The 16,694-nt window shown below is 31.1% G+C and overlaps 4 protein-coding genes and 1 long non-coding RNA gene across 11 annotated transcripts in view; 2 read left to right on the top strand and 3 right to left on the bottom strand.

The window, feature by feature from the left end:
* The window catches only part of LOC126773327 (furin-like protease 2), a 255,204-nt gene extending 254,726 nt beyond the window's left edge, over positions 1-478 (bottom strand). For all 6 annotated transcript variants that reach the window (XM_050494168.1, XM_050494172.1, XM_050494165.1 and 3 more), the window contains exon 1: positions 235-478. The gene's annotated coding sequence lies outside the window, so the exon portion shown is untranslated. The remainder of the gene's footprint in view (positions 1-234) is intronic.
* LOC126773458 (uncharacterized) overlaps positions 1-16,694 on the bottom strand; it is a 417,434-nt gene that overhangs the window by 397,550 nt on the left and 3,190 nt on the right. The window lies entirely within an intron of this gene.
* LOC126773396 (secretory carrier-associated membrane protein 1) lies at positions 1,462-9,041 on the top strand. 2 transcript variants are annotated; one of them, XM_050494334.1, is made up of 8 exons: positions 1,462-1,659; positions 1,740-1,841; positions 2,313-2,432; positions 4,094-4,298; positions 4,659-4,917; positions 5,102-5,219; positions 5,865-6,022; positions 7,207-9,041. In XM_050494334.1, exons 1-7 carry the CDS (start codon positions 1,603-1,605, stop codon positions 6,018-6,020), a joined length of 1,017 nt encoding a protein of 338 aa, XP_050350291.1. In that variant the 5' UTR covers positions 1,462-1,602; the 3' UTR covers positions 6,021-6,022; positions 7,207-9,041. The 2 variants fall into 2 exon arrangements, with proteins under 2 accessions (XP_050350291.1, XP_050350290.1); XM_050494333.1 differs by having other exon boundaries at positions 2,301-2,432.
* Positions 8,593-12,604, bottom strand: LOC126773382 (pre-mRNA-splicing factor RBM22). Its single transcript, XM_050494315.1, has 7 exons — positions 12,359-12,604; positions 12,220-12,273; positions 11,637-12,130; positions 11,386-11,559; positions 10,902-11,044; positions 10,690-10,802; positions 8,593-10,351 (listed from the first exon to the last, which is right to left on the bottom strand). Exons 1-7 carry the CDS (start codon positions 12,410-12,412, stop codon positions 10,193-10,195), a joined length of 1,191 nt encoding a protein of 396 aa, XP_050350272.1. The 5' UTR covers positions 12,413-12,604; the 3' UTR covers positions 8,593-10,192.
* LOC126773397 (WD repeat-containing protein 61) lies at positions 13,283-16,472 on the top strand. The gene is made up of 7 exons (XM_050494335.1): positions 13,283-13,409; positions 13,493-13,617; positions 14,382-14,548; positions 14,667-14,902; positions 15,632-15,819; positions 16,090-16,261; positions 16,337-16,472. Exons 1-7 carry the CDS (start codon positions 13,392-13,394, stop codon positions 16,424-16,426), a joined length of 996 nt encoding a protein of 331 aa, XP_050350292.1. The 5' UTR covers positions 13,283-13,391; the 3' UTR covers positions 16,427-16,472.

Below are 16,694 nucleotides of genomic sequence, written 5' to 3'. Positions count from 1 at the left end.
ATATTTTAATTGTAATATATGTTACATTACAATTACTCATTATATGAGACCTAGTTACACGGTTGCGGTGTTAAATTTATAGTCTCAATTATTCAATTGAGTATAATTTTATTTTTCTTTTCAATTTTATATACCACCGATTAAATTAAAAAAAAGATAACTAAATCTATTATTAAAATATTGAAAACATGCTATAAAATTCAAATCATATTTAAGAAGGAAATCACCACTTACCGTTTATGTTTATCGCACCAAATCCCAAACAATATAAAAAACTGTCACTCACACGTTGACACAAAACACAGCTTATTCACCTCTTGACATCTGACATGGTTCGAATGAATGCAAATATCACGAAAATGTGTCACTTTATAATCTTAAAAGCGATAAATAAATATACGACTTATAAACAATACGGTAAAACAGTTATGCAAAACACTCGTAAAATAATTATACAAAACATAAACAGCTGCCTACTTTGACAGAATCGCCTAATAAACTGACAAGTGATTCTGCCAACCCCGCAAAACTACTTTCGCCTTCGTTTGGTACCAACATGAGGAACCATGTATATCTACGTAACTTGTAAATTGCGTCATGAATTATCATTTATTTCAGACAACATAATTCCGTGACTTTCTTGACTCCTAAGCTAATAGAAATCGTAGGCCTCAGACTTATTGCACTCAATCTATATTTTATTCGAACTATAAAGGCAGTTTAGTGCCTTTATAGTTCGAATAAAATAAGGATATGTAAAGTTTACATTTTAGACCAACTTATTTTAAGTACGTAGCTTGTCTCAGAAATTAAGTTCAAGTTAAATACAATATATACGGGGCTTTATCTAAGCAAGCATCTAACCAAACAAAGAAAAGTCAAAAAAATTGTAATACTGAATAGAGTCTTACAATTTAACTAAAAATGTTTTTAAATTTTTAGAATATTAAAATTTTGATGTTTGTAAATATATAAAATAAATTACTATAAAAAAATTCTTCTAGGTTATTTTACCTACCAAACCACTCATTTTCAAATCATATTTATGTAGTAAAATATTATATTTTATTTTTGTTACGACCGTGCAGACTTGATAAACTAATAGTATTTACAAGTTACAATAGAAGAAGCAAGCGTTCTTAAAAATAAAAGAGTTTTCTGGAGTACTTATAAAAATATTTATGTTGTGTTTTGTTTGTGACAAAATTATCATTTTATTACTATTCCCGATATACCACTTTATAATGATAATTAAAACGTTGTGTATGACTACGAATTTTTTATTAAAGTATAATTAAAAACACTCAATGAACTGCACAGCTATTATTGAATCTAGTTCTATGGACCATTAATAAAGAATTAAAATAATATATTAATTAATAAAAATAAGTATAAAATAGAGGCTTATAATTTCGTTGTAGAAAAAGATATAGCTAGCAACATCAAATGATACAATGTCACCTCGTCACCATCGTCAATCTGTCAATCGTATGGATTGATTGTATATAATCATTCTTTATGTTAAAAATATAGTAGTCAAGTATTTCTTTTGTGCTTAATAAACAATATAATTATATAAAGTGGCGTAATTCAGAATAAGAAATGTCGAAGTTCGAGGATAATCCATTTAGTGATCCTGCCATAGACAATCCTTTTGCGGTGAGTGGGTTGATAAAAATGAAAATTTGATCAATGTTATATCTTGTTTTGGTACATTATTATGTGATTATTTATTACAGGATCCATCGGTGCAGCAAGTGGCTAGAAGTACAAACAGTGCCACTCAGGGTCTTGACGACTACAATCCCTTTGACGGACAACAAAATGCAAATCAAGCTACGGTAAACTTTGTATATTATTCGTTTATGGGATATTAGTGGGTTTATAATGTCATCAAATGAATAGACGATAGTCTTGAATGATGTAAACGACCGGTTTGAGAAGTGAATCTGTAAAATATTTATCGTCATACACATTTCTCTGGTTTGGACATACTGATTGTAATTTATATAGTTTTTTTTTAAATTATAACTAAAATGACCAACCCGCATTGGAGCAGCGTGGTAGAATAAACTCCAAACCTCCAACTTAATAAAAAAGGAAGCTTTAGCTCAGCAGTGGGATGCTTACAGACTGTTATTTTTTTTAATTAATAGATAATATTTAATTAATAGATTTAATTTATCAAGTATTTCTTTAAATATTGATGAATTCTACAATACTAAATGTTTATTTTAGTAATTGACGAAAAAACACTATTGAATTGCTAAGTCCATTTAAATCATTTTTAATATTTATAGCTCTCCCAACAGCCAACACAACCAGCGATTATGCAAGCGGTCTCTCCACCCATCGGTGGCCAGTACACGAGACCAAATCAACCACAACAGAGTCAAGGACCACCACAAAATTTCACCACAGCTGATTTTCAAGTAAGCTATTGAACACACTATACAAATATGCAATAGTTTATTTTTATTAAAATTGTAATTAAAATCAGCAATTAGTGATTTAAAACCACTTTGAAGATATATAAAAGCACATTGCACTATTATTTACACAAATGAATTTAATTGAATGTGATTTTAATAACATTCATGTTAGATACACTCTATATTAATGTATAATTAAATTTTATGATATCATCGCTAGCAATACAGTTCAATATGAAAGAGCGTAAAAGATATAATGCAATAATTAAATAGATGTTAGTTAAGTTGTAGTCTATAGATGTGTAAAATTATAGCTATGCATGCTATTAATACACTTTTGCTTTTCCAAACTCGCACTGAAGGAGCTAAAGGTAATCACATTTATAACTATTAGTCATATAGTTTGATGAATTGCTTGATAAGAGTGTTATTAAGAACTTCCTTCGTCTCTTATCTTTAGCAATAGTCTGTTTGTCTTTGTCTGTTAATATTTGAAAACAAAAACAAAACATTAAATACTTAATATAAATAATTTAGTAACAGCCTGTTAATGTCCCACTGCTGGGCTAAGGCCTCCCCTCCCTTTTGAGAAGAAGATTTGGAGCTTATTCCACCACGCTGCTCCAATGCGGGTTGGTAGAATACACATGTGGCATAATTTCAATGAAATTAGGCACATGCAGGTTTCCTCACGATGTTTTCCTTCACCGTCGAGCACGAGATGAATTATAAACACAAATTAAGCACAAGAAAATTCAGTGGTGCTTGCCCGGGTTTGAACGCGCGATCATCGGTTAAGATGCACGCGTTCTAACCACTAGGCCATCTCGGCTTTGACCAAGTCATGAGATGATTTCACTTTGACCATAAATAATTTACTTATATATATTTTTTATTAAAAACATAAGTAATACAGTTTACTTGGTGGTACGCTTTTGTGCAAGTCTATCTAGATAGGTACAAAAAACTCATTGCATATTCTACTGTAACATAAATGTAACATCTTTGTTCCTATGCCATATGTCTATGGGCACAATTTATGGTTATGTCTGGTCACCAGACCAGTTACCATCAGGTTGCCAGAATTGGCCAGTATGTCTACCTATTTCATTTAAAAAAAAACAACTTGAAAATTATTTTTATCACATTGAAAACTTTGGTAAATATTTGATAACTAAATTATTCAACGTATGTTATCTTTATATTTAAGAAATATGTCACAATGATTGGACAGTGTTAAAATTGTGTTTGACTTTTATTATTATGTTGATAAATTATTCACAGGCATGATATAACAATTAAACCCACATTATAAATGTCTATGTAACCATCTGATTGTTACCTCATTACTACTAAATGACTGAACTGTTTTATAATGAAATTTGCATTAGTTAGCCTGGATTCTGAGTCTGGATATACAGGAATAATATATATATATATATGTAAGGAGCAGAATGGGACAGCTAGTCTAACTAACTTTATGTGTGGGAATAATTTTCTATTTAAGCCTATGAACAGCATCCTTAGTGGTTATTTATAGGGTTCATTGTGTGATATGAAAAGTGAGTTGTGTTTGTGATCTTTATACTTAGATATACTTTATGTCATTTCCTTTTATTAAGAATATTGTCAAAATTATGTTACCAAAAATTGATCTTCAGAAACGGCAAGAGGAATTAGAACGCAAAGCTGAAGAGTTGGCCAGGCGTGAAGCTGAACTCAGAGCAGGTTCAGCTGGAAGAAGAAATAATTGGCCACCTCTGCCCACCTTCTGCCCCATTCAGCCATGTTTCTATCAGGACATCAATGTGGACATACCATTGGAATTCCAAAGGATTGTTCGACATTTGTATCATCTCTGGATGTGTAAGTTTGCTTATAATACATAATGTTAAAATTTCATTTGAATATATAAACTTGATAAAAACATCTAAATGTTTATTCATTTTGTATATGCTTTTAAATATGATTAATAATCGTTGTTAATCACAAATAAAGTCGTATTTACAACTTTGTCTTTAGTTATTAACATGTGGGTGAAATCTTTCAACTGAATTTGAAACCAAAAATGTCCACAGCTTGGCAAATGTGGCAGATTTTCGGATTATGTCCCACACAAGATTAATATTATTAAACACAAATTCAGCACATGATATCTAAGCGGTGCTTGCCCAACCGTCATTAAGATTAAGCTGTTAATTGTAAATGAATATCATCTTATTTCAGTCCACGCTCTGGTTTTGGCATTGAATATAATTGGAGGCCTTTCGTTACTGTTCGCTGGACAAGGATTTACAGTCTTCGGCCTGTCCATACTTTACTTCGTGCTGTTGACGCCGTTCAGTTTCATCTGCTGGTATAGACCCATCTACAAGGCGTTTAGAAGCGACTCCTCGTTCAACTTCATGGTCTTCTTCTTCATATTCCTCTTCCAAATCATTATAACATTGGTGCAGTCTATTGGTTTCAGCGGTGGAGGCTCTTGGTGAGTGAAAAATTTTATCATAATTTTAATAATATATATAAAAATCGGAATGTAGTAATAGTTTAACGGTTTTTCACCAACAACTTTTGGGTTATTATAGATCACAATTCCAATAAAATCCTTAAGGTTTAACTGGAGGACTGAATAGATATAAGTTTATTAATTTTAATAATTCGATTTGCAGTGGACTGATTACGAGCATCGCAGTGTTCAAAGAGAATATCGGTGTCGGAATAGTGACTCTGCTCGTTACCATCGGCTTCATCACGGCCGTCGTAGCCGACGTCATGCTCATCACGAAGGTATCATATATATTTATGCTATATTGAAAAGGAAATATTGAGATACCAAAGCTTAAAATAAACAAAAATTAAATTCATTTTTTTAACACAAATATTAACATAACAAAAAATTGAATTTTTGTACTTTTTTCAAGTAAAAATAAAAGAAGTTTTAAAGTTTGCCAATCTGCACATATAAATATTATATATGCAGATATATAGTGATTTTAAAAAAATCATGTTTTTTAATGTTTATATAACAAGTATTAATTAGAAATTTGAATCGTATTATCAGACCGAACTTAGAAATCCAAGGCCCCTATGCACTTTGATATTTGAGGCCCCTCCTTCTGAAATATATTCTATAGAATAAACTTTATATATTTTATATTAATTCCAAGGTGAAACAGGAAAATATTTTTTTTTGTTAATGAATTAATTTAGATTAATTTTTGGCAGACATTGTCTAAAATAGATTAATAATAATGAATATCAATGATTCGCTTAACGGTATAAGACCCATTCCGACAATAACCGTACTAGACTTAGTACCGATCGCACTTCCCCGCAAATTTATTCCTAAAAACAACTCCTGCGCAGTCGTTTGCGCCTACTATGCCTATTAGAAGTAGCACTGACGAGTATCTGACTGCCCCCCCCCCCCAGGTGCACCGCATCTACCGCTCGACGGGCGCGTCGATGGCGAAGGCGCAGGCCGAGTTCACAACGGAGATCCTGCGCAACCAGCACGTGCAGACGGCCGCCTCCAGCGCCGCCGCCGCCGCCGTCAACGCGCAGATCGCCTCCGCCAACCGCTACTAACGGTCCCCTTAACATTACCGCTATCCTATTTTTATTAATAATATACACTATAATATCTCCCGCGCAGATTGCTAATCTCTCTTGAGATTGGCCGCCGTGGCCGAAATCGCTCTGGAGGACATTATTATTCAATTTTTTATCCTATGCCAATCGAACGAGTAAAGATAAGCAAAACTTAGATTTACGTATTTCATGCGATTTTCTAATAGCTCCGCTGTATTATGTATGATTAATCTATCTTTATTTACAGTACAACACTATCCCACTTAATCACTCATATCCACTTTAATTTTACTTCCAAAGTTTCAATAAAAAGTTCGCCGATATCTCTAATAATATCTCGTCAATTCAAAATAATCAACTTTGACAGTTGTTTATTTTTACTCCTGTTACTATTGAAATTGGCTGTAGACTAAAGAATTGTAAGAACTTTATACGCGAAAAAATCGCGGGATGTATGACGTTAAAATATCACTGTTCTGAGGTAGAATATTGATTAGTTCTCACTAATGAGAATTACCAAAACTTGCCATTCCAACCTTTCGATCACTTTGACAGCGAGCATATAAAATTAGCACAAATAATTACATTTTCTTTATCATAAAATATTTCTATATTCCAAGTGAAATAAAAATAGTACTGAGTCATAATTAAAATAATTTAACTAATAGTTATTAAGACATTCATTCCTTCTCTCGCTTATTCATATGGGTAACAGAATTTGTCAGCGAATGTGCGTTGCGTAGCCATTTGAGCTCAGTTCATTATATAACAACTAATACACACTGTAAATGTAACTGTAACAGCCTGTGAATGTCCCACTGCTGGGCTAAAGGCCTCCTCTCCTCTTTTTGAGGAGAAGGTTTGGAGCTTATTCCACCACGCTGCTCCAATGCGGGTTGGTGGAATACACATGTGACAGAATTTCAGTGAAATTAGATACATGCAGGTTTCCTCACGATGTTTTCCTTCACCGTAAAGCACGAGATGAATTATAATCGCAAATTAAGCACATGAAAATTCAGTGGTGCTTGCCCGGGTTTGAACCCACGATCATCGGTTAGGATTCCCGCGTTCTTACCACTGGGCCATCTCGGCTAGTATACACACATACACACACACACAAAATAATAGCATTATATTTTTTAACTATTAAATTCTATAATATATATATTTTGTATTTCAGGTATAAAACAGTGACATTTATTAAACAGCGTCACCCGTGTGGAGGATACATAATATAATAACGCAATCGACATAATGGAAAGCGCTTTTTAGTATATCATAATATTCAAAACATATTTTCTTCAATACAGAGATTTTAAATTATTTAATATTATAAAGTCCACATTAAACAATTATATAAGTAATGCTTGTTCCTTTTAAATTGTTATGATGTATTTTTTTTATTATATTTATCTGTGCATCTTATTCGAAAAATACTTTTATCAAACAATTATTTATTATCTGTAAATGTTTATAAAGAAAAGTGCTAACAACTTGTAAAATTGTGTTTTCATTATAATTAAATAAAAAAATATCTTTCACAATTTTATATTTTCATGTAAAATTAACAGCCACATATATTAATATTGTTAAATTATTTTAGGTACCTATGTTACGAGCGCATTTTATAAAGATACGGCCACAAAGTTGAATGGCTGTGCAACTATTGATTTACTTATCTATTATGTTTTATTTATAATCGTTCATTTAATATAATATTGTACTCTGTTTAATGTTCAAATGCCGGACATTCATCATTCTTATTATAGCTAAGTATTTTTTTTTAATATATTTATAACATATTCGTTTTTAATTTAAATATCGTTAAAGCTGCAAAATGTCGTAACATATATTAATCATTTTCGTCTATTACGCCTTAATAAAGCTGCTGTAGGAAAACGCATCTCATTCGCTTTTTTTTTTACGAAATTCGATTTTTGTCCTTGTCTGTAATTAATAAAAAAAAAACTCATTTTAAAGTGTATGTATTAATATTATATTGTATTATAGATGTCCATTATGATTTTTTTATTACAAGTGTCATGAAAAAAACAATTAGCAAAAATAGTCTCAACCGTATCTATGGTTCGAAGTAAAGGTTTTAATATTTACTGCGGTCTTCTACAGCGGCTCATAACTTAATATAATTTAGTTTATTCTAGTTTTAACCACAAGAGCTTACAGACGCCTTACATTTCGTATAAATTATATTCACAGCACCGCTGCACCCTGTTACTAAAATAATAATCTAGAAAAATAAATTGCTATAACCATAGATAGCAACGATATGTCAACACTAAAACAATATCGTAATCACACTATTATTATTACATCTCATTCATTATTTTTAATTTTTTTTAGCTCACAATAAATTTCATAATTTAATAAGGTGTAATTACGTTTGAATATAAAAAAAAAACAATTCACACAATAATTAGTGAAATTACATAATTTACATTCCATTTTGCGTGGGCGAATGTAAATATTTTAATAGCCCTTCGAAATTTAAATGTTTTTAATCGTATTCGATTTTCAAATGTAGCATGTGTTAAATGTGAATTTATTAAAAAATATATAAGAATTGTAATCGGTACGTGTACTTAATTTTTGATGTTCCACGTGTGATTCCCTCTTGCCCCGTGTTACGATATTACATGCACAAGACTTCGATTTTAGCGTTTATATCAATGTATAAAATAGCTTAAGATAATAAATAAATCAAACTAGTCACATGACTAATGTTAAGATACTATTTTATATCTTAAGTTTTGGAAAAACATGATAACAGCTTGAATTATTTATCTATAATAACACTTATCTATCTATCTATTGTGTCCTTTCATGGGATGCTATTTAGGTATTTATGTATCTGGGCCTAGTATAATGTAAATTATTGAGACCGTCCTTACCCAGATAATGGTAAGCGAAGGCATAGAATTAAATAAATGTTTAACTGTTTTGTAACGATTAAGTCATGTTATATACTTATGATTAATATTAAATATAGTTTCAGAACTGCTGTTTTATTTATTTAAAGCAGGGTTGTATTTGTGGATTTGGGTGTTGCCATGATCCTTAACTCATTTTTTTTTCTGAGCACTTTTAAATCAAGGTTTCACAAAATATGTTCAGTAACCACCAGCTCGATATATAATCTATATTATAATCTTTATTTCAATAATTACCGGAAAATCAGTAGAACACACTTTTTCATGATTTTAACTACATATTAAATTTAATATGGAACTAAATATATATATTTCCTGCATGAAAGCCAGCAAATATTAACGCTTATCTATATTGTATAATATACAGATTATATATAAACACTTTTTAGTTATGCTTTAAATGTATTACTTGGAAAAAAGTCTCAAGTAACGACGAAGATTAAATATTTTAATTTCGTAGGTTTTAATTTTTTTAAATCTCCATTGTATAACAAAGGTTTTAAGTGACTTCTGTAACATCTGAAAATGGGTTTTGCCATCCAAAATGTCAGTAAAAAGCTGAGATTTTCTGTCAAGAATTTTTCGCTTCTGGTCAGGATGTTAGTAGTGGTACTCTCTCCTTTCTTGAAATATTATTTGTAAATAGTAGTTATTACAGTTATTTTAAATATTTGTATTTAATTTAGAACTAAGAGGGTTACAATTTCTAAAAAATATTAATTAAACTCAGTAATTTTATTTCTTAAACAACAGTTTAGCCGTAATTAACACTAAGCTTATCTATTTATATTTATTGACATACAAATATTAAATTTGAATAACTCAAAATACAGACAGATTTTTCACTTAATGCATACAATTCCGGTACAAAAGCTCACGGGATCATATATTTACCTAATGTAAAAATCCTAAACTTTACTTTAATAATAATTATACAGACTAAAAATATTATTAGGTAGCCCATTCTAGTGTTTTATTATCGCCAAATTATTAAATATCGACTTGTATAGACAACTAATAAACCAGCACATCTATGTCGAACATATACTTCGTCTATGGAGCACATTTGATAATCCGGTTAGGATATTTAGTCCGTGCCGGTGCGAGTTAGCACGCGTCTTTCTGCGCATAATACGAATGACGTCAAGTTTGAGTTGGAGATTATAAGTGTGTATAGGACTCGACCGGAGCCGAGAGTCCGAATATGTTGGGCGGGCACTAGGTCTGCGGCTGCGAGGCGTGAGCGTGTGCGCCGAGGCGGGCGGGGTCCTGGCTGGGGTAGTGCAGCGCGGGCGGCGGCGGAGCGCCCCAAGCGGTCCAGCCGCCTGCGTAGTGCAGGTTGAAGAAGTCGTTTGGCCGGCTGGGCGGTGGCGGCATCTGCAGACAACATTTAAACTTATACAGAGGAGATATTGACTCTACAAGAAGGTGTTCTAAATTTAGTTCGGTGACAATGCCAACCTCTAATAAACGGAACAAGGACAAGCAATGTAGATACTTAGATATAATTTATTAAAAAGTAAGTCTGTTTAATTAAGCTATAGTTTGCATATTAGTTATATGTGTTTAAGAATGGCCATTGTAGACAGCCGGTCAAAACACCATATAATTTAAAAAAAACTGTTCCAAAAATCATTTTATAAACATTTAACAATGATTGATTGATTATTGTAAACAAATTATTTTTGATGATTGGTAAAAAATTTCAATCATACCTGGGGTGGGAAGGGATGAAGAAAAGCAGGTGGTGGTGGCAGGGTCCCTGGTAAGCCAGGAACAGGTTCCAGCGGCGGCGGTGGCTCAGTCTTCTCATTAGTACCTTGCCGACCTGTTTTGATAGTGAAATAATACCATGATGACATAGTTAATTATTTTATATCACTTTGACCTATTTGCATAATTTTTATTTTAAAATCAAAATGCATACCTTGTGATTTACCCCACTTTATAGTAAGTCTCTTCCCAGCGATAACAAGTCTATTGAAGGTTTTCTCTGCAGCATGTTCAGCTGCACTGCGAGTCGTATACTGCACAAATGCACACTGCGCTCTTGGCACTAATGTCAGAGATCTGAAAAATGATAATGATATGATGAATGATATTAATAATTATAAAAAATATTTCAGTTATATATAAACAAAAAATCTTCAATAATCAATCGTTTATTTAAAAAAATGATATTATTATAGAAAAATTCTCAATATAGAGCACAAATCATCATTTATATGGATATAAATTATCATTTATTTGTGTAACAAGCTGTATATATTGTACAATAAATTATAATTGTTATTATAATAAATGGCAAATCTGCTCAGTTGTGGTTTATTTATAGCTACTTACCCATATTATCATATATGGGTAAGCTTTTTTATAACAATAATATAATAGATAGATATAGGAGTAATTACCTTATCTCCCCATATTGATAAAAATGTCCCCTCAACTCCTCCTCGGAAATATTCTCTGGGAGGTTACCAATATACAAAGTGGTGACTGTTCTGTCCTCAGGAGGTGGAAGAGCTGGCATAGCAGCTGCTCTACGCATCAACTTCTCAGCCACGGGATCATTAACACCATAGTATCTGTAAAAATATTTATGAATATTAGCTATTTGATGAACTATCAATTATAAAAATAATTAAAAAAAAACAATCAATACCTATCCTTGATGTTTTGGTCTGCCAATGGGTCATCGGGATCTGTAGGTTTCTCATGTCTATATGGACACTCTTCACCTCTTCTGCACTCTCCTTTTACCCAAAATGAACATACATGAGGCCTATTTCTTTTATAGTAGGGTGCAGTCCTCGCCAATCGTAATAGAAGGTCTGAGGCACCCTTTGATTTCAATGCTGAATTGCTAGGCTGAGTTGGATCAAAGTTAGACATTTGGCTATCTAAATTCTGTATATAATATTCTTTATTAACCTCATTACGAGGCAAATCATCCTGTACTTTTAGGGCAGCATCTCGAACTTGAATTGGCAACCCATATTCAAGATCTAGGAGACAGGTCTGACAAACATTCTTCAATTTGGAGCATGTTTGACAAATCTCTGTTTTCTTGAAACGCATTCTCGCTCCTGGACACCAACGGAAGACAGTGAATGGACGGATACAAATTTTACATTCTTTACCATATTTTTCCTTTGTCTGTAAACGTAAAATATGAATATCAAATCAACGTATTTGCGGTTAATTAATTATCAATTATTATCATGTTATGGAGAATTATTACTTACCATTCGAATGTAGGGGTTATCACCGAGACATGTTTGACATAAAATCGGGAAATCCTACGGAAATGATTAGACTTAGTAATTATGATATAAAAAAGTTTTGTCATAGAAAAGGTTCTTGAATATCTAAACGTTAACTTACAGCATCTTCCCAATTTTGACGATTGTATGTGTTTGTTGATTTAGACATAGCCATGTTTAATATGAGTTTTTACGAAGACTTGAATGTCAATATATCACTAACAAAGTAAGAAGCAAAATACTCCACGGACGCGAATGATTTAACACAATCAATATTATTTTAACAAAGTATGTATTTCACGGTCATAGTACGTGTTTAACGTAGTGATTATAAACTCTTTGGCAAGAAATTTACAGAAATAAATCGTATTTCGTATTGTAAAATTTGTAACTACTAAGTAGGTATACCTATACTACGTCACACGTGACGCAATACATCCAAAAAAAGTTTGTATCACAGATTCACTAAGGCAAAAAATTATCTTTATATTACTTTGCTCTTTAGATAAATTAAAAAGTTTTTTTTATTAAGTGTAAGGAAATATAATAATATAATTTTAAATCATTATATTTTATATTGATTGTACTATATACTAAGGAGCAGAAATCCAAAAAATATATTTAATGTGTATATAAAAAAGGAGCAGATGTTACTAGCGCGCGTGAGACGAGATTGAGACGTTCTTGAGAATTTATCTGAAAGCGAACAAATCATAATTTATTTGCAATTTGTAACACTAAATAAATATAATCTTAAGTATACAAAAAAAATGTTAATTTGTGTTTTGTTATTCATAATGAATTTAAATTTTAAGTTCTATCTATTTGCCTATATTTTTCCATCCAGTTAAGTTTCATGTAACCCACATATCTTTTACATTCAGAACTAAATATAAATTTTACTATTTTCTGTATTAATTTATTACACGTAGAAATGTGGTACATGTGGTACAACTGCATTGTGTTATTTTTTACTTCAAAGGCCTTTGCCTTTTCAAAAAGAAAACGTATATAAAAATAATGTCAATTGTCATTGTCAATGTCAAATTGTTAAGGGTAATAGAATAGTAGGCTTGCGGTTAACTTTGATTTTGAATAAATGTTATTATATTAATAATATCAATCATAGATCTACGCTAAATTAGTCCGCTACTATGTCTATAACGACACTGGTAAATAAATTATAGAACATTGGTCATTAAAATATCTTAATTTATCTATGTTTATCACGTTCAATATGTGTTTTTTCTTTCAGTACTATTTACAGTTAAAAAAGGAAAATGCCCATGAAGATGCCATATGGTGCTGCTGCTGGAGCCAAATTTGTCACGAAAAAAGTAAAGAAGTTACCGAAAATTCAGAAACCATTGAAAACTCACAGTAAGCTTTATTTCAATTCACTATAATTTCAATTCGCAGAACTGATATTAGTTATCGAAATATACCTGATTATTTTTATTTTTATTTCTCTAACAGTACAATAACAGTAGTGCAATTTGAATATTGTACAATTATTAGTTTTTTTTTTTCATAGAATAGGAAGGTGGACGAGCATATGGGCCACCTGATGGTAAGTGATCACCAAACGCCCTTAGACATTGGCATTGTAAGAAATGTCAACCATCGGTTACATAGCCAATGCACCACCAACCTTGGGAACTAAGATTTTATAATATGCCTTACAAATAAATAAATATACATGTTTTTTTTTACATCTTAATATGCTTATACTTAGTGAATTAATGTTTAAATATGAGAAATTGAGGCAAATAAACAATCTAATTAGAAATAACTTAAGTATAATTATAACAACATGAGTCCTAAAATGTTGGATCATTTTCCATTTGACAAATTTAATTCATATGATTCATTGAACTCCCAATTAGTCTCAATGAAGGTAGAGAATTTATATTCAGTGATGCCAGAAATTAGTGAGAAAAAGTACAATATCATGATGTAAGGTAATTAAAATTGTGAAGGCGAAATTTTGATGATGTTTCTGTTTTGAATTAAATATGCATCAAACTACTAAAAATCATAAAATTATAACCATCAAAGGAGTGTACAACACCTTTGTGAAGATTTAAGTACATCTTTCTAATTGATTTTCAACTTAATTTGTCATTATTTTTAATTTTCATCAGAGATTCAAACCATTCCCAAGAGCCACCGGATAACTACATAATCACTGGGGGTATTGATGACATAATCAAGATATGGCAATTAGACAATGGAAAGTTGGAGATCAAACATCAACTAGAAGGCCATTCCCTCGGCTTAATATCTGTTGTTGTAAGTCCTGATGGAAAAAGTAAGAAATATTCTATAACGTTGTAGTAAATTAAATAATTTCAATAATCACTGATGAGCAATTATATTAGAAACGCAAACAATATCATTCATCTCATGATGATGCTGAATGATTTCAGCTCTAGCTAGTAGTTCTCAAGACTCGTCCTTAATTCTGTGGGACATTGCGTCAGGAGAAAAGTTAAAGACTATGGAGACAGGAACATCGGATGTATGGACCCTGGACTTCTCTCCAGATGGTAAACATGTAATCTCAGGCAGTAATGCCGGCAAAGTGTTAATATTTGGAGTTGAGAGTGGTAAACATGAACAGACATTAGACACAAGAGGAAAGTTCACACTTAGTGTGGCATATGTAAGTACTTGGAATCTATTAAGAAAAAGTTCATAGGTGTACCCCATTCCAATTGAAGAAGAAGTAAAGATAAATAAACCATTACACTTACGTATTCTATGCAATTTGCTAATAGCTTTGTTGTATTATGCATTACAAAAAGTTCTTAACTGTTTTTCCTTTTTACCTTCACCGTAAAGTACCGTAAACCTACCATACACTATACATACTACTATAAACTGTAATCACAAATTAAGCACATGAAAATTCAAGTGCTTTTATGATTCACGCGTTTTTACCACTGGGCCATCTCTGCTATTCCGCTATTCTGCTTAACTATTTATAAACACTATAATTACCGCTATTTAGTATTTATAAAAGTCAATTTGACATCAAAGTTGTTTATTTGCCTTTTGCGTCTTGTGGTTGGAATATGCCGTGGATAGAATAACTTTTTTAGATTAACAGTAATGAATAATTGGTATGAATATATTTGTTTCATTAAATGCCTTGTCTATTTAGATAATTTCAATAAAAATATAACATAAATGTTTATTATATGTATGTTTTGCTCATATCCCGTTTATTTGGGCTGTGTGTAGTGTACTTACTACATGGAAAGGTTTTTAAAAGTTACCAGTGACAACTGGGGAAAAACCAAGAGTCTAGCTAAAGATAATTTTAATTATTACACAAAATTCATACATAATATTTTAATTTTATATAATATCTGATTCTTTATTCTTATAGAGTCCAGATGGTAAATATATTGCAAGTGGTGCATTAGATGGTATTATCAATATATTTGACGTAGCGCAAGGCAAGCTGATGCATACTCTTGAAGGGCATGCTATGCCTATAAGAAGTTTATGTTTCTCCCCTGACTCTCAGTTGTTGTTGACTGCTTCTGACGATGGACATATGAAGCTCTATGATGTGTAAGACGTTTTTTATTAAACTATAATAACTAACCTAATTTTATTTTTTAATAATATTAATTATTATTCTAAAATTGTGACTACATTCTTTACTGAAGTAAGTAGAATGGAAAGATAATTTTTTTTTAACTAACATTCTTTTTTAAATATTTGATATATTTCTGCTGTATTTTTTAGACAAACATCATTGTCTATGGTACATAGTGATACTCTGTTCTGATTTCTAATAAAAACTTCATTAATGAGATTAAATTCGTTTAATTTTTTTAGTGTTCATGCGAATTTGGCTGGAACATTATCTGGACATGCTTCATGGGTACTCTCGGTTGCATTTTCACCAGACGGTAAGAGATTTGTGTCTGGAAGCTCCGATAGAACTGTTCGAGTATGGGACTTGGATAGTATGCAATGTCAACATGTATTTAAAGAGCATACTGATCAGGTACATCATTTCTTATAGCTTTATTATATGTAAAAATGTAATATCAAAATATTAATAATAATTACTTTGTTTTAGGTTTGGGGTGTAAAATTCAATGCAGAAAGTAATAAAATTATATCAATATCAGAAGATAAAAGCTTGAATATTTATGACTGCCCATTATAATAGCTGTATGTAATAAAAACTACAACAAAAAAGTTTGCTTTCATTATTCTTTGTATATAATATTCTTTAACTGTTTTTATAATAAATGATCCTAGTTTAATGCATGTATTTGAATAGAGATATGATGACATGTGTTTTAAATATATGATTATTAATTTTTCTAATATATTAAGTAAAAATTGCTATAATTTTAAATACTATAGTTTTATATAATATATTGTTATATTATCAAAGATTTACTCAGATGTGTATAAAGAAACAAAATTCT

The sequence above is a fragment of the Nymphalis io genome, chromosome 14, assembly GCF_905147045.1.
Source record: "Nymphalis io chromosome 14, ilAglIoxx1.1, whole genome shotgun sequence".
Lineage (NCBI taxonomy): Eukaryota > Metazoa > Arthropoda > Insecta > Lepidoptera > Nymphalidae > Nymphalis > Nymphalis io.
Note: the sequence above shows the minus strand (reverse complement) of the source record. Positions and strands in the feature narration are given on the sequence as shown.

What these genes read in the sequence shown, in the direction of transcription:
- LOC126773396 (XM_050494333.1), top strand. Translation starts at nt 1,603, where the DNA reads ATGTCGAAGTTCGAGGATAATCCATTTAGTGATCCTGCCATAGACAAT. An exon ending in TCACCACAGCTGATTTTCAA is followed by an intron (nt 2,433 to 4,093) that starts GTAAGCTATTGA and finishes ATTGATCTTCAG; the next exon opens with AAACGGCAAGAGGAATTAGA. An exon ending in ACGTCATGCTCATCACGAAG is followed by an intron (nt 5,220 to 5,864) that starts GTATCATATATA and finishes CCCCCCCCCCAG; the next exon opens with GTGCACCGCATCTACCGCTC.
- LOC126773382 (XM_050494315.1), bottom strand. Translation starts at nt 12,412, where the DNA reads ATGGCTATGTCTAAATCAACAAACACATACAATCGTCAAAATTGGGAA. An exon ending in GTCAAAATTGGGAAGATGCT is followed by an intron (nt 12,274 to 12,358) that starts GTAAGTTAACGT and finishes TCATTTCCGTAG; the next exon opens with GATTTCCCGATTTTATGTCA. An exon ending in ATAACCCCTACATTCGAATG is followed by an intron (nt 12,131 to 12,219) that starts GTAAGTAATAAT and finishes TTACGTTTACAG; the next exon opens with ACAAAGGAAAAATATGGTAA.
- LOC126773397 (XM_050494335.1), top strand. An exon ending in TCACACTTAGTGTGGCATAT is followed by an intron (nt 14,903 to 15,631) that starts GTAAGTACTTGG and finishes TTATTCTTATAG; the next exon opens with AGTCCAGATGGTAAATATAT. An exon ending in CATATGAAGCTCTATGATGT is followed by an intron (nt 15,820 to 16,089) that starts GTAAGACGTTTT and finishes TAATTTTTTTAG; the next exon opens with TGTTCATGCGAATTTGGCTG.